This window comes from Zea mays, chromosome 10 (genome assembly GCF_902167145.1).
Source record: "Zea mays cultivar B73 chromosome 10, Zm-B73-REFERENCE-NAM-5.0, whole genome shotgun sequence".
Lineage (NCBI taxonomy): Eukaryota > Viridiplantae > Streptophyta > Magnoliopsida > Poales > Poaceae > Zea > Zea mays.
Genome location: NC_050105.1, coordinates 132,307,548 through 132,331,968, shown reverse-complemented (window position 1 = coordinate 132,331,968; position 24,421 = coordinate 132,307,548). Strand labels below are relative to the sequence as shown.

The 24,421-nt window shown below is 46.8% G+C and overlaps 2 protein-coding genes across 3 annotated transcripts; one reads left to right on the top strand and one right to left on the bottom strand.

Moving 5' to 3' along the window:
* Window positions 1–11,557: 11,557 nt before the first annotated feature.
* Window positions 11,558–19,696, top strand: LOC100191428 (uncharacterized). Of its 2 annotated transcripts, none has more exons than XM_008663090.4 (2): window positions 11,558–12,062; window positions 17,535–19,696. In XM_008663090.4, exons 1-2 carry the CDS (start codon window positions 11,832–11,834, stop codon window positions 19,413–19,415), a joined length of 2,112 nt encoding a protein of 703 aa, XP_008661312.1. In that variant the 5' UTR covers window positions 11,558–11,831; the 3' UTR covers window positions 19,416–19,696.
* Window positions 19,697–22,045: 2,349 nt separating this feature from the next.
* Window positions 22,046–23,820, bottom strand: LOC103641834 (protein CANDIDATE G-PROTEIN COUPLED RECEPTOR 7). The gene is made up of 2 exons (XM_008665155.2): window positions 22,829–23,820; window positions 22,046–22,721 (listed from the first exon to the last, which is right to left on the bottom strand). The coding sequence occupies exons 1-2, from the start codon at window positions 23,678–23,680 to the stop codon at window positions 22,221–22,223; spliced, it is 1,353 nt and encodes a 450-aa protein (XP_008663377.1). The 5' UTR covers window positions 23,681–23,820; the 3' UTR covers window positions 22,046–22,220.
* Between the last annotated feature and the right edge of the window lie 601 nt (window positions 23,821–24,421).

Here is a 24,421-nt window from a genome sequence, read left to right as displayed (position 1 = left end):
GTTGCTAATCCCTCCCTTGCTCCGTGATTCTTTGTGAACATCTTTTGTAAAGGCGAGAGGCTCCAAGCTGTGGAGATTCCTCGCAAGTGGGATTAAGAAAAGCAAAGCAACACCGTGGTATTCAAGTTGGTCTTTGGACCACTTGAGAGGGGTTGATTGCAACCCTCGTCCGTTGGGACGCCACAACGTGGAGTAGGCAAGCGTTGGTCTTGGCCGAACCACGGGATAACCACCGTGCCATCTCTGTGATTGATATCTCTTGGTTATTGTGTTGTGTTGAGATTCTTCTCTAGCCACTTGGCAAATTACTATGCTAACAATTAATCAAGTTTTGTGGCTTAAGATTTTGAAGTGTTACAGGATCACCTATTCACCCCCCCTCTAGGTGCTCTCAATTGGTATCGGAGCCGTTCTCTTCAAGAAAGGGACTAACCGCCCGAAGAGATGGATCCTAAGGGCAAGGGGATGGTGATCAACGACAAGGAGAAGGAGACCTTCGTCAATGAGCCCAATGATGACAAGCCCACCGACTCAGGCTCGGGCCACAAAAGAAAAGACGGGAGGAAGAAGAAGACAAGGCGCATCAAGGAAATTGTCTACTACGACAGCGACGAATCTTCCTCCTCCCAAAAGGACGACGACGACCACGATAGACGAAAGACGGTTAACTCAAACTTTTCTTTCGATTATTCGCGCATCCCGCATAGTTCAAATGCTCAATTGCTCCCCATTCCACTTGGCAAGCCCCCTCACTTTGATGGAGAGGACTACGGATTTTGGAGCCACAAAATGCGTACTCACCTGTTTTCTCTCCATCCAAGCATTTGGGAGATTGTGGAAAGTGGAATGAAATTTGATAGCTCGGATAGCCCTGTGTTTATTAATGAACAGATCCATAAAAATGCACAAGCTACTACTGTGTTGCTAGCCTCTTTGTGCAGGGACGAGTATCACAAGGTGAGCGGCTTGGACAATGCCAAGCAGATCTGGGACACCCTCAAGATCTCTCATGAGGGAAACGACGTCACCTTGCTCACCAAAATGGAGTTGGTGGAAGGCGAGCTTGGACGGTTCGCGATGATAAGGGGCGAGGAGCCGACACAAACATACAACCGGCTCAAGACCCTTATCAACAAAATAAGGAGCTACGGGAGCACGCGATGGACGGACCACGACGTCGTCCGCCTAATGCTAAGGTCATTTACCGTTCTTGATCCTCATTTGGTGAACAATATTCGTGAAAATCCCAGGTACACCAAGATGTCGCCCGAAGAAGTTCTTGGGAAATTCGTTAGCGGGCGAATGATGATCAAGGAGGCGAGGTACGTGGACGACGCCTTGAATGGTCCGATCAACGAGCCGCAACCCCTTGCTCTCAAGGCAACACGAAGCAAGGAGGCGCTACCTAGCAAGGTGGCACAGATTGAGGCGGCCGGACTTAATGATGAAGAGATGGCTCTCATCATCAAAAGATTCAAGACGGTGCTTAAAGGTCGCAAGGGACAGCCAAGCAAGACCAAAGCCAAGGGGAAGCGCTCATGCTTCAAATGCGGTAAGCTTGGTCATTTTATTGCTAACTGTCCCGACAATGATAGTGATCAGGATCAAGGGAACAAGAGGGAGAAAAAGAAGAACTATAAGAAGGCAAAGGGCGAGGCTCATCTTGGCAAGGAGTGGGATTCGGACTGCTCCTCGTCCGACTCCGACAATGAGGGACTCGCCGCCACTGCCTTCAACAAGTCATCCCTCTTCCCCAACGAGCGTCACACTTGCCTCATGGCAAGGGAGAAGAAAGTAAGCACTCCTAATACTAGTACTTATGCTTCTTCAAGTGAGGATGAGTCTAGTGATGATGATGAGATAGATTACTCATGCTTATTCAAGGGATTAGATAGAACTAAGGTAGACAAAATTAATGAATTGATTGATGCCTTGAATGATAGGAACATACTGTTAGAAAAGCAAGAGGATTTGTTGTATGAAGAACATGATAAATTTGTAGAAGCTCAGAAATCTCTTGCTCTAGAAATTAAGAGGAATGAAATGCTCTCTAGTGAATTATCTTCTTGTCATGAAACTATTGCTAAGTTAAAAAGTTTTAATGATGATTTAAATGCTAAACTAGAAGTAGCTAGTAAATCTAATTCTTGTGTAGAAATTGTTGAAACTTGTAATAGGTGTAAAGATTTTGACATTGATGCTTGTAGTGATCATTTAGTTTCAATTTCTAAATTAAATGAGGAATTAGCTAGTCTTAATGCCCAACTTAAGACTAGCAAGAATGAATTTGACAAGCTAAAATTTGCAAGGGATGCCTACACGATTGGTAGACACCCCTCAATTAAGGATGGACTTGGCTACAAGAGGGAAGCCAAGAACTTGACAAGCCATAAGGCTCCCATCTCCGCCAAGGAAAAAGGAAAGGCCCCTATGGCTAGTAGTGTGCAAAAGAACCATGCTTTTATGTACCATGATAGGAGACAGTCTAGAAATGCTTATAGGAGTTGTAATGCATATAATGCCTTTGATTCTCATGCCATGTTTGCTTCTAGTTCTTCTTATGTGCATGATAGAAATGTTGGTAGGAGAAATGCTGTTCATAATTTGCCTAGGAGAAATGTTGTTAATGTTCCTAGGAAAGTAAATGAACCTTCTACAATATATCATGCTTTAAATGCTTCTTTTGCTATTTGTAGAAAGGATAGGAAGATAGTTGCTAGAAAATTAGGGGCAAGATGCAAGGGAGACAAAACTTGCATTTGGGTCCCTAAGGATATTTGTGCTAACCTTGCAGGACCCAACATGAGTTGGGTACCTAAGACCCAAGCCTAAATTTGCCTTGCAGGTTTATGCATCCGGGGGTTCAAGCTGGATTATTGACAGCGGATGCACAAACCATATGACGGGGGAGAAGAAGATGTTCACCTCCTACGTCAAAAACAAAGATTCCCAAGATTCAATAATATTCGGTGATGGGAATCAAGGCAAGGTAAAAGGGTTAGGTAAAATTGCAATCTCAAATGAGCACTCTATCTCTAATGTGTTTTTAGTAGAGTCTCTTGGATATAATTTGCTATCTGTTAGTCAATTATGCAATATGGGATATAACTGTTTGTTTACAAATGTAGATGTGTCTGTCTTTAGAAGATGTGATGGTTCACTAGCTTTTAAGGGTGTACTAGACGGCAAGCTTTACCTAGTTGATTTTGCAAAAGAAGAGGCCGGTCTAGATGCATGCTTAATGGCTAAGATTTGCATGGGCTGGCTGTGGCATCGCCGCTTAGCACATGTGGGGATGAAGAACCTCCACAAGCTTTTAAAGGGAGAACATGTGATAGGTTTAACCAATGTTCATTTCGAAAAAGATAGACCTTGTGCAGCTTGTCAAGCAGGGAAACAAGTGGGAGGCTCTCATCACACCAAAAATGTGATGACAACATCAAGACCCCTGAAGCTGCTACATATGGACCTCTTCGGACCCGTCGCCTATCTGAGCATAGGAGGAAGTAAGTATGGTCTAGTTATTGTTGATGACTTTTCCCACTTCACTTGGGTGTTCTTTTTGCAGGATAAGTCTGAAACCCAAGGGACCCTCAAGCGCTTCCTAAGGAGAGCTCAAAATGAGTTTGAGCTCAAGGTGAAGAAGATAAGGAGCGACAACGGGTCCGAATTCAAGAACCTTCAAGTGGAAGAGTTCCTTGAGGAGGAGGGGATCAAGCACGAGTTCTCCGCTCCCTACACACCTCAGCAAAATGGTGTGGTAGAGAGGAAGAACAGGACGCTCATAGATATGGCGAGGACTATGCTTGGAGAATTCAAGACCCCCGAGTGCTTTTGGTCGGAAGCCGTGAACACGGCTTGCCACGCCATCAACAGGGTCTACCTTCACCGCCTCCTCAAAAAGACGTCGTATGAGCTGCTAACCGGTAACAAACCTAATGTATCGTATTTTCGTGTTTTTGGGAGTAAATGCTACATTCTAGTGAAGAAGGGTAGGAATTCCAAATTTGCTCCCAAAGCCGTAGAAGGGTTTTTATTAGGTTATGATTCAAATACAAAGGCGTATAGGGTCTTCAACAAATCATCGGGTTTGGTTGAAGTCTCTAGCGACGTTGTATTTGATGAGACTAATGGCTCTCCAAGAGAGCAAGTTGTTGATCTTGATGATGTAGATGAAGAAGACGTTCCAACGGCCGCGATACGCACCATGGCGATTGGAGATGTACGGCCTCAAGAACATTTGGAGCAAGATCAACCGTCTTCCTCAACTATGGTGCATCCCCCAACCCAAGGTGACGAACAGGTACCTCAAGTGGAGGCGCATGATCAAGGGGGAGCACAGGATGTTCAAGTTGAAGAGGAAGAAGCACTTCAGGCACCTCTAACCCAAGTTCGAGCGACGATTCAAAGGGATCATCCCGTCGACCAGATATTGGGTGATATTAGCAAGGGAGTAACTACTCGCTCGAGATTAGTTAATTTTTGTGAGCATTACTCTTTTGTCTCTTCTATTGAGCCTTTCAGGGTAGAAGAGGCCTTGCTAGATCCGGACTGGGTGTTGGCCATGCAGGAGGAACTCAACAACTTCAAGCGCAATGAAGTTTGGACATTGGTGCCTCGTCCCAAGCAAAATGTTGTGGGAACCAAGTGGGTGTTCCGCAACAAACAGGACGAGCACGGGGTGGTGACGAGGAACAAGGCTCGACTTGTGGCAAAAGGTTATGCCCAAGTCGCAGGTTTGGACTTTGAGGAGACATTTGCTCCTGTGGCTAGGCTAGAGTCAATTCGCATCTTGCTAGCATATGCTGCTCACCATTCTTTCAGGTTGTACCAAATGGATGTGAAGAGCGCTTTCCTCAACGGGCCGATCAAGGAGGAGGTGTACGTGGAGCAACCCCCTGGCTTCGAGGATGAACGGTACCCCGACCACGTGTGTAAGCTCTCTAAGGCGCTCTATGGACTTAAGCAAGCCCCAAGAGCATGGTATGAATGCCTTAGAGACTTTTTAATTGCTAATGCTTTCAAGGTTGGGAAAGCCGATCCAACTCTTTTTACTAAGACTTGCGATGGTGATCTTTTTGTGTGCCAAATTTATGTCGACGACATAATATTTGGTTCTACTAACCAAAAGTCTTGTGAAGAGTTTAGCAGGGTGATGACGCAGAAATTCGAGATGTCGATGATGGGCGAGTTGACCTACTTCCTTGGGTTCCAAGTGAAGCAACTCAAGGACAGCACCTTCATCTCCCAAACGAAGTACACACAAGATTTGCTAAAGAGGTTTGGGATGAAGGACGCCAAGCCCGCAAAGACGCCGATGGGAACCGACGGACACACCGACCTCAACAAAGGAGGTAAGTCCGTTGATCAAAAAGCATACCGGTCCATGATAGGTTCTTTGCTCTATTTATGTGCTAGTAGACCGGATATTATGCTTAGCGTATGCATGTGTGCCAGATTTCAATCCGATCCGAAGGAGTGTCACTTAGTGGCTGTGAAGCGAATTCTTCGATATTTAGTCGCTACGCCTTGCTTCGGGATCTGGTATCCAAAGGGGTCTAACTTTGACTTGATTGGGTACTCAGATTCCGACTATGCTGGATGTAAGGTCGATAGGAAGAGTACATCGGGGACGTGCCAATTCTTAGGAAGGTCCCTGGTGTCATGGAACTCTAAGAAACAAACCTCCGTTGCCCTATCCACCGCTGAGGCCGAGTACGTTGCCGCAGGACAGTGTTGCGCGCAACTGCTTTGGATGAGGCAAACCCTTCGGGACTTTGGCTACAATCTGAGCAAAGTCCCACTCCTATGTGACAATGAGAGTGCTATCCGAATAGCGGAAAATCCTGTTGAGCACAGCCGCACAAAGCACATTGACATCCGGCATCACTTTTTGAGAGACCACCAGCAAAAGGGAGATATCGAAGTGTTTCATGTTAGCACCGAGAACCAGCTAGCCGATATCTTTACCAAACCTCTAGATGAGAAGACCTTTTGCAGGTTGCGTAGTGAGCTCAATATCTTAGATTCGCGGAACTTGGATTGATTTATAGCATACATGTGTTTATGCCTTTGATCATGTTCCTTATGCATTTTGTTGCTCAGTTATGGTGCTCAAGTTGTCCAAACACTCCCTGGACCTCACAAGTCCGTTGCAAAGTGATGCACATGTTTAGGGGGAGATGTGTTACAACTTGACCCTTTGAGACTAACCATGTGCTTGAGTTTGATGCTTTAGTCTCAAAGAAGGATTGAAAGGGAACAGGTGGACTTGGACCATGAAAGACTTCCACTGCACTCCGATGAGAGGGTAACTTATTCCAAGTTCATCTCATGTACTCTTATTGCCTTTGTATTCTTATTGAAGATTTTGGTGAGGCAATGGGGTTAAAGGGCCAAGATTGATCCCGTTTTGGTGCTTGATGCCAAAGGGGGAGAAAATAAAGGCCAAAGCGATAAATGGATCAGCTACCACTTGAGAGATTTTGAAAATAGTAGAATAGAGTTTTTTGTTTTGTCAAAACTCTTTTATTGTCTCTCTTGTCAAAAGTCGGCTTCTTGTGGGGAGAAATGTTGATTATGGGAAAAAGGGGGAGTTTTTGAAATCCTTGATCAAATTTCTTTGGAAAACCTCTCTTTATGTCTCTACAAGTGGTTTTGACATAGAGATAGGAATTTGAGTTTTGATTTGCAAAAACAAACCAAGTGGTGGCATAGAGTGATCCATATATGTCAAATTGAATCAAAACAATTTTGAGTCTTATTTGAATTGTTGTTGTACTTGTTCTACTTGCTTTATGTTGTGTTGGCATAAATCACCAAAAAGGGGGAGATTGAAAGGGAAATGTGCCCTTGGGCCATTTCTAAGTGTTTTGGTGATTTAGTGTCCAACACAAGTGTCTAAGTCTAAAAAGGTGGACAAAGTACAAATCAAGATAAAGGTGTGTTTCTCAGACTTAGTACATTGTTTTATGGACTAATGTATTGTGTCTAAGTGCTGGAAACAGGAAAAATCCAATTGGAAATGTCTTGGCTCGAGCAGCCAAGAATCTGCTGAGTCTGGGAGCACCGGACTGTCCGGTGGTGCACCGGACAGTGTCCGGTGCGCCAGGCTGGCTCGAGCGAAGTGGCCGCTCTCGGGAATTCACCGGCGACGTACGGCTAAAATTCACTGGACTGTCCGGTGTGCACCAGACTGTCCGGTGTGCACCGGACTGTCCGGTGAGCCAACGGTCGGCCGCGCAATCTGCGCGAGACACGTGGTTGAGCCAACGGCTAGAAGATGGCACCGGACTGTCCGGTGTGCACCGGACATGTCCGGTGCACCAACGGCTCCAAGTCTGCCAACGGTCGGCTTCGCTATTTAAGGAAGGAAATCAGGCACCGGACAGTGTCCGGTGTGCACCGGACTGTCCGGTGCCCCCGATGACAGAAGGCAAGAATGGCTTTCCTGATTTGTGCTCAACGGCTCCTAGCTGCCTTGGGGCTATAAAAGGGACCCCTAGGCGCATGGAGGAGAATACCAAGCATCCTTTGAGCATTGTTGATCACTCACACTTCATTCTTGCGCACTTGTTTGACATTCTAGTGATTTGAGCTCCGTTCTAGTGTGCTAGTCTCTTGAGCTCAAGTCTGAGTTTTGTGTGTGCGTATTCGCTGTGATCTTTGTGTCGTGTGTGAGTTGCTAATCCCTCCCTTGCTCCGTGATTCTTTGTGAACATCTTTTGTAAAGGCGAGAGGCTCCAAGCTGTGGAGATTCCTCGCAAGTGGGATTAAGAAAAGCAAAGCAACACCGTGGTATTCAAGTTGGTCTTTGGACCACTTGAGAGGGGTTGATTGCAACCCTCGTCCGTTGGGACGCCACAACGTGGAGTAGGCAAGCGTTGGTCTTGGCCGAACCACGGGATAACCACTGTGCCATCTCTGTGATTGATATCTCTTGGTTATTGTGTTGTGTTGAGATTCTTCTCTAGCCACTTGGCAAATTACTGTGCTAACAATTAATCAAGTTTTGTGGCTTAAGATTTTGAAGTGTTACAGGATCACCTATTCACCCCCCCCTCTAGGTGCTCTCACCTAGGACATTTCCGAGACCAGCAGGAGCGATTCTGTAACGGAATCCCATCAGAGGGAGGCATCGAGCCCTCGGACCCTATCAAACGGGACCGGGTCCGGCAAATCACCTGAAGGTACTTTTGGAGCGTGCCTCTGGGCCACTAGCCGACCCTTATCGAACGGGGCACGGGCGTCCACTCGGATCACCCGTTAGCAACTCACTGGAGACACCATGTTCGGCGCCCTCCGAGGGCAACATGGCGCTTTCCCCCTCTCCTCCTTGCGGAAAGGCGACACAGGGGCGTATGAAAAAAGCCGAGTCAGTCCTTGACCGTCCTCTCGCTCTATGCGGAGGCTCGGGGGCTGCTCTCGCAAACCTGGCTCCGGCCAAACCGTTGACAGCGTCAACATACCAGCCCGAGAACTTGGAACCTGACTATGCACCCGGGCTACGACTAGTTCGCATGAGGGAACAACCAGACCGGCCGTAGCATCACGAAACGCGCTAAGACCTCGAAGGAGTCAAACCACTCCTCCGAGGCCTCGGGGGCTACACCCGGTGGGTGCGCTCGCGCGCACCCACCGGAACGAAACACAACCGAGAAAGGCCGGTCCCCTTGCAAAAAAGTGTGACAAAAGCCTCCAAGCGAGTACCAACACTCCCTTCGAGGCTCGGGGGCTACTGTCAGGGACCATAATTAGGGCTACCCCCAAGACTCCTAATCTCAGCTGGTAACCCCCATCAGCACAAAGCTGCAAAGGCCTAATGGGCGCGATTCAGGTCAAGGCTTCGTCCACTCAAGGGACACGATCCCGCCTCGCCCGAGCCCAGCCTTGGGCAAAGGCAGCCGACCCAGGAGGATTCACGTCTCGCCCGAGGGTCCCCTCAAGCAACGGACGCACCTTCGGCTCGCCCGAGGCCCAGGCTTCGCGGAGAAGCAACCTTGGCCAGATCGCCATGCCAACCGACCATATCGCAGGAGCATTTAATGCAAGGATCGCCTGACACCTTATCCTGACGCGTGCTCCTCAGTCGACAGGGCCGAAGTGACCACAGTCACTTCGCCGCTCCGCTGACCGACCTGACAGGAAAACAACGTCGTCTGCCCCGCTCCGACTGCTGTGCCACTCGACAGAGTGAGGCTGACAGCAGCTAAGTCCAGCCTCGGGCGCCATAGGAAGCTCCGCGTCACCCGACCCCAGAGCTCGGGCTCAACCTCGACGCGGGACGACGGACTCCGCCTCGACCGACCCCAGGGCTCGGACTCAACCTTGACCTCAGAAGACGGACTCCGCCTCGCCTGACCTCAGGGCTCGGACTCAACCTCGACCTCGAAAGACGGACTCCGCCTCGCCCGACCCCAGGGCTCGGATTCAACCTCGACCTCGGAAGACGGACTCCGCCTCGCCCGACCCTGGGGCTCGGACTCGACCTCGACCTCGGAAGACGGACTCCGCCTCGCCCGACCCTAGGGCTCGGACTCGACCTCGACCTCGGAAGACAGACTCCGCCTCGCCCGACCCCAGTGCTCGGACCGACCACGTCACAGGGGGGCCATCATTACCCTACTCCTAGCTAGCTCAGGCTACGGGGAACAAGACCGGCGTCCCATCTGGCTCGCCCCGGTAAACAAGTAATGATGGCACCCCACGTGCTCCATGACGATGGCGGCTCTCAGCCCCTTACGGAAGCAAGGAGACGTCAGCAAGGATCCAACAGCTCCGACAGCTGTACTTCCACAGGGCTCAAGCACTCCTCCGACGGCCACGACATCACATGAACAGGGCGCCAAAACCTCTTCGACTGCCACGACGACATGTACTTAGGGCTCTGGCTCCTCTCTGCTAGACACGTTAGCACACTGCTACACCCCCCATTGTACACCTGGGCCCTCTCCTTACGCCTATAAAAGGAAGGTCCAGGGCTCTCGTACGAGAGGGTTGGCCGCGCGGGAGAATGGGCTGGCGGACAGTCTATCTCTCTCTCTCTCCTTCGCGAACGCTTGTAACCCCCTACTGCAAGCGCATCCGTACTAGGCGCAGGACAACACGAAGGCCGCGGGTTCCTCTTTGCTGTCTTTCCCCCTTTTGTGTTCCGTCTCGTGCCGACCCATCTGGGCTGGGACACGCAGCGACAATTTACTCGTCGGTAAAAAAAAACCCAGAGTCGAAACGCCGACAGTTTTTAATGAGACGACATTACACTAACAGTCGATGACTAGCACGGGGCCATGCCGTGCCGTGCGGTGGGTCCGTTTGCTCATCTGTTGCGAATGCTTGTACCAGTGCCGCGAGCCTTAATTCAATAATCAACCAAACACCAAGATGAGCATATTTTGACCAGAGACACACGTCCATGTATCATGCTGTTGCTTCAATGAGGATACAATGAATTGTCCTGCTTAATTTTCTATTTCGTGAGTCGTACAAATGTAACAAGAAAATCACCGTTTGGCGATCAGATCACAAGCAACCTGCACTGCAGGTTAGAGCATCTCCAAAAGCTCCCCAGAAGTCTCTCATAAATCTATTTTTTTGGGAAAAACACAAAAACATGTTTTCAACAGTTCCCCTAAAGCGCCCCAACTTTTTCATAGCCCTTAAAACTCCCTCATTTGTAGCTACAAATGAGGGGTTTTTTAGGCTCCCCAGAAACAAACTGCTGCTTTAAGGGATCTGTTGGAGAAAGGATTAAAATTTACCCCTCACTTATTATTTAAATGTCCCTTAAAACTGATTTTGAGGAGTCGTTTTATGAAGAGCTCTTGGAGATGCTCTAATACGGTTATACCACGCTGTTTTTTTTTACCTTTTTTACGCCATGGTTGACTGGTTGTTTTACATTATATATATATAAGTTTGAAAATATATAAGGGTTTGAAAACCCTATTTTTAAGAGATTTCTATTTTTTAAAGAAAAATAAACTAATTTATTTTATGACTGATTTAATGATTAGGGATCACGAGAAGATCTATGGAGAGAAATCCCTTTAAAATTTAAAAATAAGGGGTAGTTTGGGAACACCATTTTTCTAGGGGATTTCCATTTTTCCAAGGGAAAATGAACTAATTTTCCTTGGAAAATGAAAATACCATAGGAAAATATAGTTCCCAAACTAGCCCTAAATAGCAAGAGAATTTCTTCTCCCAATAATTCTTGATCACCAAATCAGTCTAGTTAGTTTGAGAACTCCATTTTCTTTATAGATTTTTATTTTTTAAGGGAAATTATTTTATTTTCACTTATAAAAATAGGAATCTCTTAAAAAATGGAGTTTGAAGATAAAAATGTATTGAAAAATGAGATTGTCAAACTAACCTTCGGCTTTGTATTTTAAAGCGAGGGACCGAGGCCCAGCCAAGATGGCTAAAAAGGCCCACGGTTCCAACTAGGCGGGCCCATCACCGCCGCCGCCCGCCGGCACCGCCAACGAACCCTCCACGCTAACACGTCTCTTAATTCAAACACCCAGCTGGTTCCGTTACTCCTCCTTGTACGCTTCCTCCCGCGGCCACGAGAGAGACGAGTCAAAACAAGACACGAGCCGCACCCGCACCTCAAACGCTCCACCTCCACAGCTCCACTACCTCCCATGTCGGCTCTGCTCCCCTCCAAAACCTGCCGCCGCTTCCTCTCCCCGCACTCCTATCGGCAGCCATCGTATAATCCGTAGGCGGGTGGCGGTGTAGAGCCCCACGCCACGTCCCCGCGAGCAGTAGTCTGCGAGCCGGTTGGCCCGGCCGGGAGGAGGCGGTTTGGTTTGTGCTTTGAAGCGATGGAGGGTGCGTGGAGGAAGGTCAGGCAGGCGCTGGGCCTTCGCCTCTGCGTGCACGCGCCCGCGGCAGGAGGTGGAAATGTCCAGCCGGCGCAGTCGGGCGCGGGCGGTTGTCGGCGGGATGCCGCGGTGGCGGTGGCGGCGCCGGGCGAGTCGGGGCCGAACACCCCGGCGGGTGCGATCCGCCGGTCCAAGTCCGGGGGCAAGTCCTCCTCCTTGCACTCCTCCAAGGTGAGATTGAGATACGAGCGTTTTGAGTTTTTTTTCTCAATTGTGATGTGGTTTCAATCGATAGAAGAAAAACGCCCCGGTTTGAATGCTTGCTTTTGATCGGGGATTTGGGCGTGCTGGTAATTTCTGCCTTGCGTTTAGTTAGTTGGGAATTCAAATGCATGCTATTGGTAGTATAACGCGCCCTGCGTGTTCGATGTTTTTGTTGGCGATCTCCGTGTTGGGTTTTCGCTCGGATAGGACGCATTCTCAGTGCGAAACCTGTGTTTCACTAGCTGTTTTTAAATTTTTCCATGGAGACTTGCTCTTCTTCGGCATGAGTAGAATTTACGCTCGCTGGTTGTGCTTGTGCGCTTCTAGTAGGCTTATCATTCACCCATGCTAACAATTACAATACCCAGCTTTGATTATATGGATACAAATATAAATTGAATACGAATTGGTTACTGAATATCAGGACTCGGATACGGGATCTTAGCCCTTTTAGATGGATCGAATGCGAATATGTACAGATAATATTCGTACCATTTATATCCCTATTTAGCATGGCAGGCGACAGCATAAAGAGAAAATAAAGAAAGTAAATTGTATATGATTGACATTGTGTACTTGATTGAAGGCGAAGAATAAAGAAAACAAAGGAAAGAAAGAAGGAAAGGAAATAAAGAAAATAAAGGAATGAAAGATAAAATAAATAAGGAAAGAAAGCGTCCCGACCGTGGTGTTTGTGGGATGGGAGTGTGGGGATGAGTGATGATCTGAAGAATATCGTCCGATGGATGCGAGATGGATGCGAGTAAGAGAAATGAGAAGTTAATTTAGGATCTTGTACGTTTATTTTTAATGTGTTGACTTTTTATGTGTATTTATTGGAGTGGCTCTAGATTTATTTAAAGTGATGGAGTATACAGTATATAAGTATAGATATAAATATAGATATACTATATCATTTTGGCGTTACTGCTTTGCCTCCATTTTATTCTCTCCCTTCAGAAGGACAATCACCCAATTACTGTCCAAAACGAAGAACAAAACATTTGAATTCCTCTATTTTCGTAACATAAGCTGATTCCTAGAGATCCACATGCCTAGCGTACCAGCTGTTGTTTGTTCTGTATTCTCTAATGTCTCCGTTAGTCAATGCTTCATGGCTCAATAATGTCATTCATGTCGAAAGATTCATACGCAATATTATGCCAGCTGTGGCCTGCTCGGTATCCTCTGGCGTCTCTTTTTTAGTCAATGGCTTTCCTTAGGTAACTGCTTAACGCAAGACGCTTCCCTATCCCATCCATCGTATCTGTACTTCACTTGCTCCCCTTCTTGATAAGGAAAGGGAAAAAAAAGCTTGCTTGTCGCTCATCACGAGCCCGTGGTGGTCACGTGTAGCAAACCCCACTCTTTCCTCCTACCACCAGCTTTCTTTCTTTACGGCAGATGCTCCAACTTGACAGCTGCTATCTATCATATAGGGGGATGCAAATTGCCCAACTGATTGCTGACTGCTACTTTCTATTTTTATGTGGCCTTTTTGTCTCAATGGTACCAATTTGACAAGTAACTTGACATGGATTGCCTCACTACCTTTACATTCATGGGTTTCATGTATGCACAAACTTGGTACAAAAGGGTAAAAACAGTAAAGAGGAAGTATTAGGTGTTAAGTTGGATTTTTGAAGGATAAACCTTCTAGCTGACTTCATTTCACAGGTCTAAGTAGCTCTGACCAAATGTAACAAATAAAACTAGGAATTCTTGCGTTCAAACTTGTTGTGATGATAATTTGACAAGTACAATATCTAAAGCGAATGATGAACTAGTTGTGTTTGGTCGAGCTATGGCTTTTGAAAGAGCTGTTGTGATTGCTTTGTAGTATGTGCTGAGAGAAAGTCAAAAACCGTTTGGCTAAGCAGCTATGGCTTCTAGAGAAAACTTTTAGGGCTTGTTCGGTTATTCCTAATACACATGGATTGGATGGGATTGGAAAAAATTGAAAAGAAGTTTGACTTGTTTGGGATTCAAACCCATCCAATCCCACTCAATCCACATGGATTGAGAGCTAACCGAACAAGCCCTTAAGTGGATCCTGTACAAGCATTTCTCATGTTCAAGCGCGCAAGCAAATTAAATCTCTTAATCCGTAAGATCATGATCCAACTGTGGATGTAACCATAGATTGTTAGGAGTTTTTTAATAAAGCTGCATAAGCAGGTGATACAAGGGTTTAAGTGTTACATTCAAATTTTCTGAATGATAAGTAGACCCTGGCTCGTTAGCATCCTCTTCTTCTTGTAGACAGTATAGGTCGTCAGCCCCTTCCTCCTTGCGCTTGCGCCATCTCTGGGACAGGTCGCACTATCAGTCTGTCACTGGGGCCGGGAGTGGCGGAGCCAGGCCAAAAGTCCAAAATCGAAGTCTGAGCGCCTAGGCCTGCCTCTTCTGGAAGCCGATGTTATTGGTCTGGAATGGCACGTACTTTGTGTCGTCGAGGGCGCAGGGGAGCATGAAGCAGGCGAGTGGGTGTTTGAAGCTCGATCTCTCGATTTTCAGGAGGAATGGAACCAAAGCTCTCCTGGTTGCTTGCCAATAGCGAGTAGTCCGGACACGGGATGGGCAACCTCGTCTCGCAGTGCGTCGCGAATGGTGCCGACGCGTGGCCTCTAGTCATCGAGCCGGACGACAGCCGGAGCCGAACGTTGGTGGTCGGTGGATGAAAACACCGGGGTCGCGGAGCTGATGATCGACGCGCCGGGGCACGTGCTGGCTCGCGCCACGGACGTGGCGAGGGAGCGGCGGGTGCGGGCGATGGCGGCTGACGAGCTCCCGCGCGCTGGCCGGCCGGACCGCTGTGCGGCTTGGAGATCGAGAAGTCGAGGCTGTTTTGCGACTGGTCTCTACTCTCTAGGAAGAAGAATTCGAGTTCGAGGCGCTCCAGATGAAAGCTGTTTGGACCAATGTTTTTAAGTCGTTGAGACGGTTTGAGTCCCCAGAGCACACTAATAAATCGATTCAGCCGACATATCGGAGACGACTAATCGATATTTTTTTTTCTCTCAAACGCGCAGGAGAACTGCACATTATTAAACATTATTATATTGAAAGAGAGAAAGGTCTAAAGTGAACCACCGTACAATGCCATAACAGACATAAAGACAAAGGGAAAACAGATAAAAAACCTATTCTTATCTCCAACTTTAACAACTTTAGACACTAGAAATAGCCCTGACCCTAGCAAAGGCAGCTAGGAGGCCAAGACTCTCAAGCTGCTTCGCACCAGCCATACACCACAATCCACCTCATCCATAAGAAGCTTTTGAATGGTGCTCAAGGAAGGGCTGGCACCATCAAATACCACCCTATTGCGATGCAGCCATAAACACCATAGTAAGTTGTCCGTCTAAGTCGTCTAGGCCTCAATAAAAACGATATAGGATGACTTGCCCTGTTTTTTGTATGTAAAAATGTAATTCTTGCCAAAAACTTGATTATAATGAAAGAAAGTGATTTACTTGTCAAGTACAGTAACAGTATAAAACGTATAAGAGAGTGACTTACTTGAAATGATGCTTATAAGCCCTTCGCCCCCAATAGCTATGGTTTCCACATATTACTTGTCCAATAGATATGAGTTGAAATTATGAAAACCAGGCCTATTATTTAAGTCGTCCATGACTCAAAACTACGATTAATCGTCTGAGTAAGTCGCCCAAATCGTGTTGGATTGCATATCGTTGCCAAAAAAACCGATACGGTCGACTAATTGCGATTAATCGGACAACTTAAAATCACTGGAGTACAACGGTAATCTATACAGACAAAAATATTGTAGAAATAGTAAAAGCCAGAAACAGGCTCTCTCCGGCTGAGACATACGTCCTAAGGGCATGTACAGTGGGTGTCTTAAGTTGTGTCTTAGAGTGTGTCTAGGGGTGAATGTAAAAAATCTCAAGACATGTATCTTGACGAAGACACAGTGTCTTAGCTCTATATTCGAGACAGGAGACTATCTGATTGGTCACTTTAATTTATTGAATGCTCTGATTGGTACAATGAATATGGTAAGACACATGTTTTAGATATGACCACTGTATTATGTTGTGTTTTAGTTGTGTCTTATACTTGGAGTACCGTGCAGCTGTATCTAGGTTGTACATGCCCTAAGGGCCCGGGTAGGCGGTTGCTGGTTGGCCGGCCTGTGGAAGTGAAGACAGACGAAAAATAATCGCGTGTACAAGGAAAAGAAAACAAACCGCTATCTTTCATAACCAATGGTAGCTAAGTAATTTTCATGAATAGTTGAAAGCCAAAAGCAGAGGTAAAGGTACTGTCAAATTTGTATTAGCCAACAAACTGCTTTGGTGGTGGCTTTTTTATGGAAGCCTGGCGGACCCAGCTGCTACACTTAGAGTGTGCCAGGAAAAATATCAAAAAAAGAAACAAAAAACAAAGATCATCAAGACTCGATCCTTAACTGCCAAGTTCAAAAGTTAGTACTTACACCAGTGGTCCGCCCCTGTGGAAGCCTACCTTTGATTAACATTTGGCTTTTATAAAAACCAAAGCAGGTTAAAAAAGCTCAACCAAAAGAGACCTAAATCAGTATTACAACACGTGTATGGTTATTTTGTGCTCCTTTGCTGGCTTTGTGTCAGTGGCTGGTGTTTAACTACTGGTCAAAGGGTGCGCTTAACTGCTTACTATGGGAATATCAATTTATCTTAATTTGAAGGTTTCTGGGTATAATAGCTCATCCTTACTTTTTGTGCTGATCAATAGACAATGACTGATGCATTACCTCAAACCCTCAATTGATTTCGGTGGACACAAGACTAAAAGGATGTTTTAGTTTTAATGTTCAGCTGCCCTGCCATTGCCACATGGTAAAATTGTTTGTTTGTTATCTGCTTATCTCGAACGTATAAGATGAGATTTGACTACTAGAACTCCTACGGTGCTTGGAAGTGTAACACCAAAGATATTAATAAAGAAAATGTATATATCTATCTATCTATATATATATATATATATATATATATATATATATTAGAAAATAATTTATATCGGGGACAATGGTGCACATGCTACCTAAACATGAACTCCGAAAATAACATTTAAAGCCTCATAAATGAAGGTTTAATAAGGTACATGTGGAGTAGTTTGGCAATGTGGTTGGATGAATAAAATTTAATTAGAGGCTTATGCAGTAGAGTAAAGAACTGCACTGACCTTGCTCTATGTTGTAACCTATGTCAGGCAGAGAATTAGGTAATACTCCCTCCATTTCTTTTTTATTTGTCGCGTTTTAGTTCAAAAATGAAGTAGCGGGCGACAAATATTCGAAAAGGTAGTATAATTTAAAGTATTTGTTCACGTGCACGTGTTAATACATGCTATTCAAAGTACTAGTAGTTCTTTTTATATAATTTAAAGGAATTAAGCTTATTTTTTTTTCTTTGGTTTGACCTTCAGCAGGAGAAATGTGCAATATGCTTTGCTAGCATGAGATCTGGCCATGGACAGGCCCTTTTCACTGCAGAGTGTTCCCACATGTTCCATTTTCAGTGTATCTCGTCTAATGTAAAACATGGAAACTATGTCTGTCCGGTTTGTCGAGCGAAATGGAAAGAGATACCCTATCGCTCACTATCTTCTACTAGCCCTCATGGAAGAATTGGAGGTGACCATACTCGATCACCCCAACAAGATCCTCATTTGGCTCTTCACCAGCAAGTTTCGAACCGTCGGCGGGAGGTCCGTCGGTTACGTACTTCTGAGCCAGCAGACTACAATGATGATGAACCTTTGCAGCGCATGGAGGCTTTTGACGATCTTAACTTTGGATCTAGTAAAACTGCTGAGATCAGCTCATACCCAGAATTCCAAGCTGTCCCACAGTCAACATGTCTAGATGGATTTGATATTCTGATCCATGTGAAGGCCCCAACTTCTAGCTCAGATGATGCTACAGGAAGTTTGGTCAATGGAAGCTCTTTGAGGTTGTCAAGACGAGTTCCTATTGATATTGTTACTGTCCTTGATGTTAGTGGCAGTATGGCAGGCACAAAAATGGCACTCCTGAAGCAAGCAATGGGTTTTGTTATTCAGCACCTTCGGCCATCTGACCGACTTTCAGTCATTGCCTTTTCATCTACTGCTCGACGACTGTTCCCCCTCCAACGGATGTCACATCATGGCAGGCAGCAGGCCTTGCAGGCAATCAACTCACTTGGCGCTGGTGGTGGCACGAACATTGCTGATGCGCTAAAGAAAGCTGTGAAGGTGATTGCGGACCGCAGCTATAAGAATTCTGTGTGCAGTATCATTCTTCTGTCAGATGGCCAAGATACTTACAACATTTCCTCAAATTTCCAAGGCACATCAGCAGGTCGTAGGTCACTTGTTCCATCTGCTAATCCAAATGAGCTCCATATGGTACCCCTGCACACTTTTGGATTTGGAGCAGACCACGATTCAGATACGCTGCATTCGATTTCTGAAGCTTCTGGTGGCACCTTTTCTTTTATTGAGGATGAAGGTGTGATGCAAGATGCGTTTGCTCAATGTATTGGTGGGCTTCTTAGTGTTGCTGTCCGTGAGATGCGTCTCAGTATGGAGTGCGTTGATCCTGGTGTTCTGCTCTGTTCCATCAAAAGTGGCAGCTATCCAAGTAAGGTAGCAAGAGATGGACGAAATGGATTTGTTGATATCGCTCACTTGTATGCTGATGAGGAGAAAGACATTTTGCTTTCAGTGACCATTCCAAAATCTTGTGAACAGACTTCACTGTTAAGAGTTGCTTGTGCTTACAAAGATCCGGTGAGCAATGAGACTATCAAGATTCAAGGTGACGAGGTGAAGATCAAGAGGCCAGCATCTACTGTATCTGTACCAGTTTCTATTGAAGTTGATCGAGAGAGGAACCGTATACGAGCTACCAATTCTATGGAGTCTGCATGGGCTGCTGCCGAGAGAGGCGCTCTCTCGGAGGCCGTCACCATTCTTGAGGACTGCCGGAGGGCACTATCACAGTGTGTTGCAAGCCAGAATGGGGACCGTCTATGCATGGCCCTTGTCGCAGAGCTACGAGAGATGCAGGAGAGGATGGCGAACCGCCAACTTTACGAGGCTTCAGGGAGGGCGTATATGCTATCTGGATTGAGCTCTCATTCATGGCAGAGAGCAACAGCACGCGGAGACTCTACAGATAGCACCACTCTTGTTCATTCATATCAAACGCCGTCCATGGTTCAGATGCTGGAGCATTCCCAGAATTTTGGCTCCCTGCCTCAGGGCCGAAGGCCACAAGTCCAGGGAGCGGGATCAGTCTTAGAGAAGCCTAGTAAGGGAAGGTAACTCACCATCATCTCGCCAGTGTCATGTTTGGATGATGGTGAAAGGTTAATCTTAGCTTTCATTAGTCTTAGCATGATTGCTGGTGGTTTAGCAGTGCCTATTTATTCTTTTGCTGATAGGTTTATTTGAGTCCTAGTGAGGTTAGAGCAACTCCAACAGATCCTTAAATTATAACTCCCAAAAGGAAGTGATTGGGATCTTCTTAAAACTAATGGATACAAAAAAGGCAACGATCCAACAGTTCTCTATATTTCCCCAAAAAAATTTGAATTCCGTTGCAAGTGGGCCTCTTCAGTTTTCTGGTTTGCCTATATTTCTTTGGCGCCGCAACAGCAAGTCACAGGTAGATGTCTTGCTTGGTTCAGTCAGTCAGATGTTGCGTTCAGTTATCTGTGCGGACAAGTCTTAGCAAGCCATGAACAGGTTTGCCTTTTAAGACCCAAATTGAGAAAAAAAAAAACCACGCAGAGATATATAAAAAAACATTCAGAAGTAATATGTTCGCCAAGGTTTATAAAAGTATAAATTATAAATTTACAATCTGAGTGTCAAGGTTTCTAATACAATGAAACTACTGTGATGCACGTCGAGCAACTATCTCGTTCTGCACATTCTTGTAGAAATGCTGAATAGGCTCAGGCATTGAACTGAGGTCCATTCTCGTAATCCTTTCTTCCCTGAGTATTGTGATAGGGAAGATTAGAACCTGGAATCTGTTGCACACACATGTTACACTATAACTGTTGGAGACTTGTTTTTAACTTCTATGAATTAAGAACAAGGCAACATAAAAATTGTTAAATGTTAAAGTCCTTCGTCCTTCGAAGCATTATTTCCTTTGGGATATAATGAATTTCGGACGAAGGTTATAAATGACATATCTTCGTAAACACAATGAATAATGAAGAAGGATTTACATAAAATATGAAAAAATAATATAAGCAATTGATTATTATTATTAACTCATTTTTATTTTATTATTATAGAAATGATAACAAATTATAAATGTATCTTCGGCTTGAAGGAAAGCTGAAATACCAGTGTAATACAGAAGCAACCCAATGCATGATTACATGATTTCGTGAACAGTACATGGGTACTGTTCACCTATTTATAGGCACAGGGCGCAGCCTGTGTATAATTACATTTATGCCCTTTAGAATCAACTACAATAATGACACAGAATATCATGGGTCTATAAGTCATTTCATCTTTAAGTCGGTTCACCCCTTCATCTTGAGACATGTCACTGTGCCGAAGCTTTATAGGCGATAGCTTCGGCACTGCTTTGGAGAGGATCTGCCGAAGGTGTTTCTTTCTTTAGGATCTTCGGCTATCAAGCATACCCCCAACAATAACCACTACACTACATATCTACTTTAGGTACGGCGATCGCCATACTACGCCATAATGGGGTGCTCAGCCACTGTTTCTTCCTCCATTCTTTTTAGTTGCAGTTCACTTTCTTTTAGCTCAAAATTTTTAGCTTCATTTGCAGCTCTAACTTGTTCAGTTGCAGCCCTCGTTTGATCAATTTGAAGCCTCTCTTTCTCAAGTTCGTATGACTGGTTGAACCTCTCGTCTTTCTTCTTTTCTTTCTCTCCATCAAACTCCTTTTCCCAGAAATGGTTCGAAGCCTCTATGTAACAGTCGCCTCCACCTCGCCGCATTGCTTCTTTAGATTTTTTTCTTACCAATTGGCCTCTTCAAAGCTTCTGTCTCGGTAGATGTATTCACATTTAATGGAAGTTGGGAAGGAAACCCTAACCCTAGTTGGGTTGGGGATGAATATATAATAAGAGTATCTGGGCCTAGGCCCATTACACAGGGATAAGATACAACTCTAACAGATACAGTTCTAACACCCCCACAGTCACAACTCTATCCTGTACAGATGTTGAGACTGAACCGAAAGTCGGAGAATACACTCGACGGCAGTCCCTTGGTGAAGATGTCGACGAACTGCAGCGTTGTGGGAACACTGAGAACTCGAATGTCGCCTGCTGCGACATGCTCCCGGACGAAGTGCAGGGCGATCTCCACATGCTTCGTGTGCTGATACTGCACGGGATTAGTGGAGAGGTAGACGGTGCTGACGTTGTCGCAGTAGACTAGGGTGGCGTGTTGTAGGAGGCTATAGAGCTCGTGGAGGAGCTGACACATCCAGGTTGCCTCTACCACACCATTGACCACAGCGCGGTACTCGGCCTCTACGCTGGAGTGGGAGACGACGGGCTACCGCTTGGCGGCCCAAAAGACAAGGTTGCTGTCTAGGAACATGACATAGCCTGAGGTGGACCGGCGTGTGTCTGGGCAACCGGCGGTGTAGAATCCAGGTTTGAGAACATTGTTAAAGAGATGATGGAACATCATGTGATGGGTCTTGAGATGATGGTTGCTGCTCAGGAACATTGTTAAAGAGTAATATTGCCTTTTTATCTTTTTTGTAAAGCTATTTTATCATACGAGTTTTTTTAAAACAACATTAGCTTCAGAAAAAAAAACTACTTGCGAAGCTAAAACCCCAAAATGATTTTACTAGTAAATAGTTAAATATAAGCTATACCAAACCGGACTTATATATTAAGTTATCAAGGCTTGGATCATCTAAGAAAGGAACGCCAAAGACATGTAAACAGACCACGCACCAGAACTATCATGACGACTGAAAAGATTAGGACATTTTAGGCGACCGGAAAAATATCAAAATCGTATCACGTCGTTCGTAGTACTGTATAACTATACAACACTCGGAGATCGAGATAATAAGACATCCATAACGTACACGCACGCAGGTCTCGTACGTCAGATCTCAAATGTGCTCTCCATCTCAAGCTGCCCACCCGCGGCTTCCTCTTCATCGTCTCCGACGTAAAGGTAAGGATTCTTCTCCACGGGCTTGAAATTATAGAACACGAACACATAGAAGGCAAGGCTGGCCGTCTCGATGGAGACATTGACGGCCCACTGGTACTTGTAACTGAGCACGGCGGCGACGGCTGACGCGGCGATCCGCGTGAAGTAGAGGTAGCACACCACCACGAGGTAGAACTGCTTGAAGAGCGTGAGCTTCTGGAGGTTCCGCGCCGCCTTGCCGTCGGTCTTGGACGCCTCCCGCAGGTTGCGAATGGACCATATGATGGGGAAGAAGACCGCGCAGCAGCAGATGACGTCCACCAGGAGGAAGATCTGGTTCCACGCTAGCCAGTCCCTCCCCGCCGGCCCCGTCTCCCCGATCACCGCCGATGCGATGTTCTCGATCACTTGTAGGGGTATGATGATCATCAGCACGTTCTTCTCGCGCTCCTGCACGCACGCACGCACGTATGATCGTTGGTCGTTGCATGCAGCACAGCAGCTGCAGGGATCGATCGGGAGGATCAGGCGCGACGCATGCAGATGCACGCACGCACCTGGAGGTAAGGTTTCAAGAAGGACCAGCCGGTGCCGATGAGCACGATGACGGTGAAGAGGAGGATGCCCTTGAAGAAGCCGAACACGTAGAAGGCGACGTCCCACCCGTGCGGCGTGCCGGTGCGCTCCACGAACCACTGGTCCTCGGCGGCGCACGCGAGCTTGAGCGCCTTGAACAGCAGCAGCGCGCCCATCACGGCGTGGATGCGCTCCGCCGTCCTGCGGTGCTTAACGCAGACGAGCACCCAGGTGCCCAGGAACGCGAAGTGCACCGCGGCCGCCGCCGCGAAGATCCACGGCAGCGGCAGCAGTCCGACGGGGAGGTACTCCCTGGCGCCGGACCGCCGCAGGTTGTACATCTCGGTGCGCACCTCCATGGTGACCTCCACGCCCTCCTGGCAGCTGCTGAACAGCACCGTGTACTGGTCGTCGGAGTCGATGGTCAGGGAGCCCCTCCCCGTGCCGTCGGGCGCGACCTCCTTGAACAGGAAGAGCCGCTGCACGTACTTGCTTGTCAGCGGGCAGAAGGCGCCGCCGGTGGCCTCGGCGTAGTCGGACTCGTTGTTGATCTTGTAGAAGAGGGAATTGGAGATGAGGAAGAAGCCCATCAGTGTCGTGTCCACGGCCTGCAGCTGGGAATCCTCGGGGACCCTCCATGTGATGCCGGTGGCCGAGACAGTGGCGTGGCCGCCGCGCCTGAAGCCGAACTCCTCAAATAGGATGACGGAGCGCGAGTCGGAGACAATGGGTGTCGTCTTGATCTCAGCGCGAGCGATCGGAAGGACGGCGGCGAGGGAAACAACGACGGCGAGGACCACTACGGAGGCGGCCATGAATCTATCGAGCTGCATTGGTTGTCACGAAATAAGTTGGGTTCGCGTCACGGCATTCTCCCGTGGCCGTGGGAGAGGAAAGCCCATGTCTGCTCTTGGCATAGATAGAATTGTGGCATGCATGAGCTGTGCACGAAGCCACACCAACGGAGAGGGAGGGGCCAGTCGACGAGCATGGCGTGTTTTATGGATGGCCATGGGAGCTGGAGAAGATCGGATGCATCAGAAGCGTCAAGCACCCACAGAAGGCCAGAACTCTATCGACGTCCGCTTGTAGCACTTCTCATTTTCAGTCTCGACTATAACGGGAACCGAACACTTTCCAGATATATACTGAAATCAACAAATTTAGAACCCGTTTTTGATCTTCTAAGCAAAATAAGAATGAAAAGAAAAACGAGAATGATATCCAAGCGCTTACTAGATTCTAGACAGAATCCAACAAGGTACTCTCTGCTACTTCTAGATTTTCCAGTATGCAAAGTGATCAATTATAATCACTATGAAGATAAGACCCCAATACACTCTTATTTTTATTTAGAATCTCACTATGATAATGAGATCCAAATAGGCACTTAGTCCTCTTGCTTCTTTCAATAGTATTGTTGAGCACCGAATTGAGCCTGCGGACGGTCCGGCCCTGAGGCCGGACGGTCCGCGGTCCGGACAGTCCGCGCCTGGGGGCCGGACGGTCCGCGCGTGCGCAGAGCAGATTAGGGTTCCGAGTTTGGTGTTACGGTTGTTAGCTAAAATCACGGA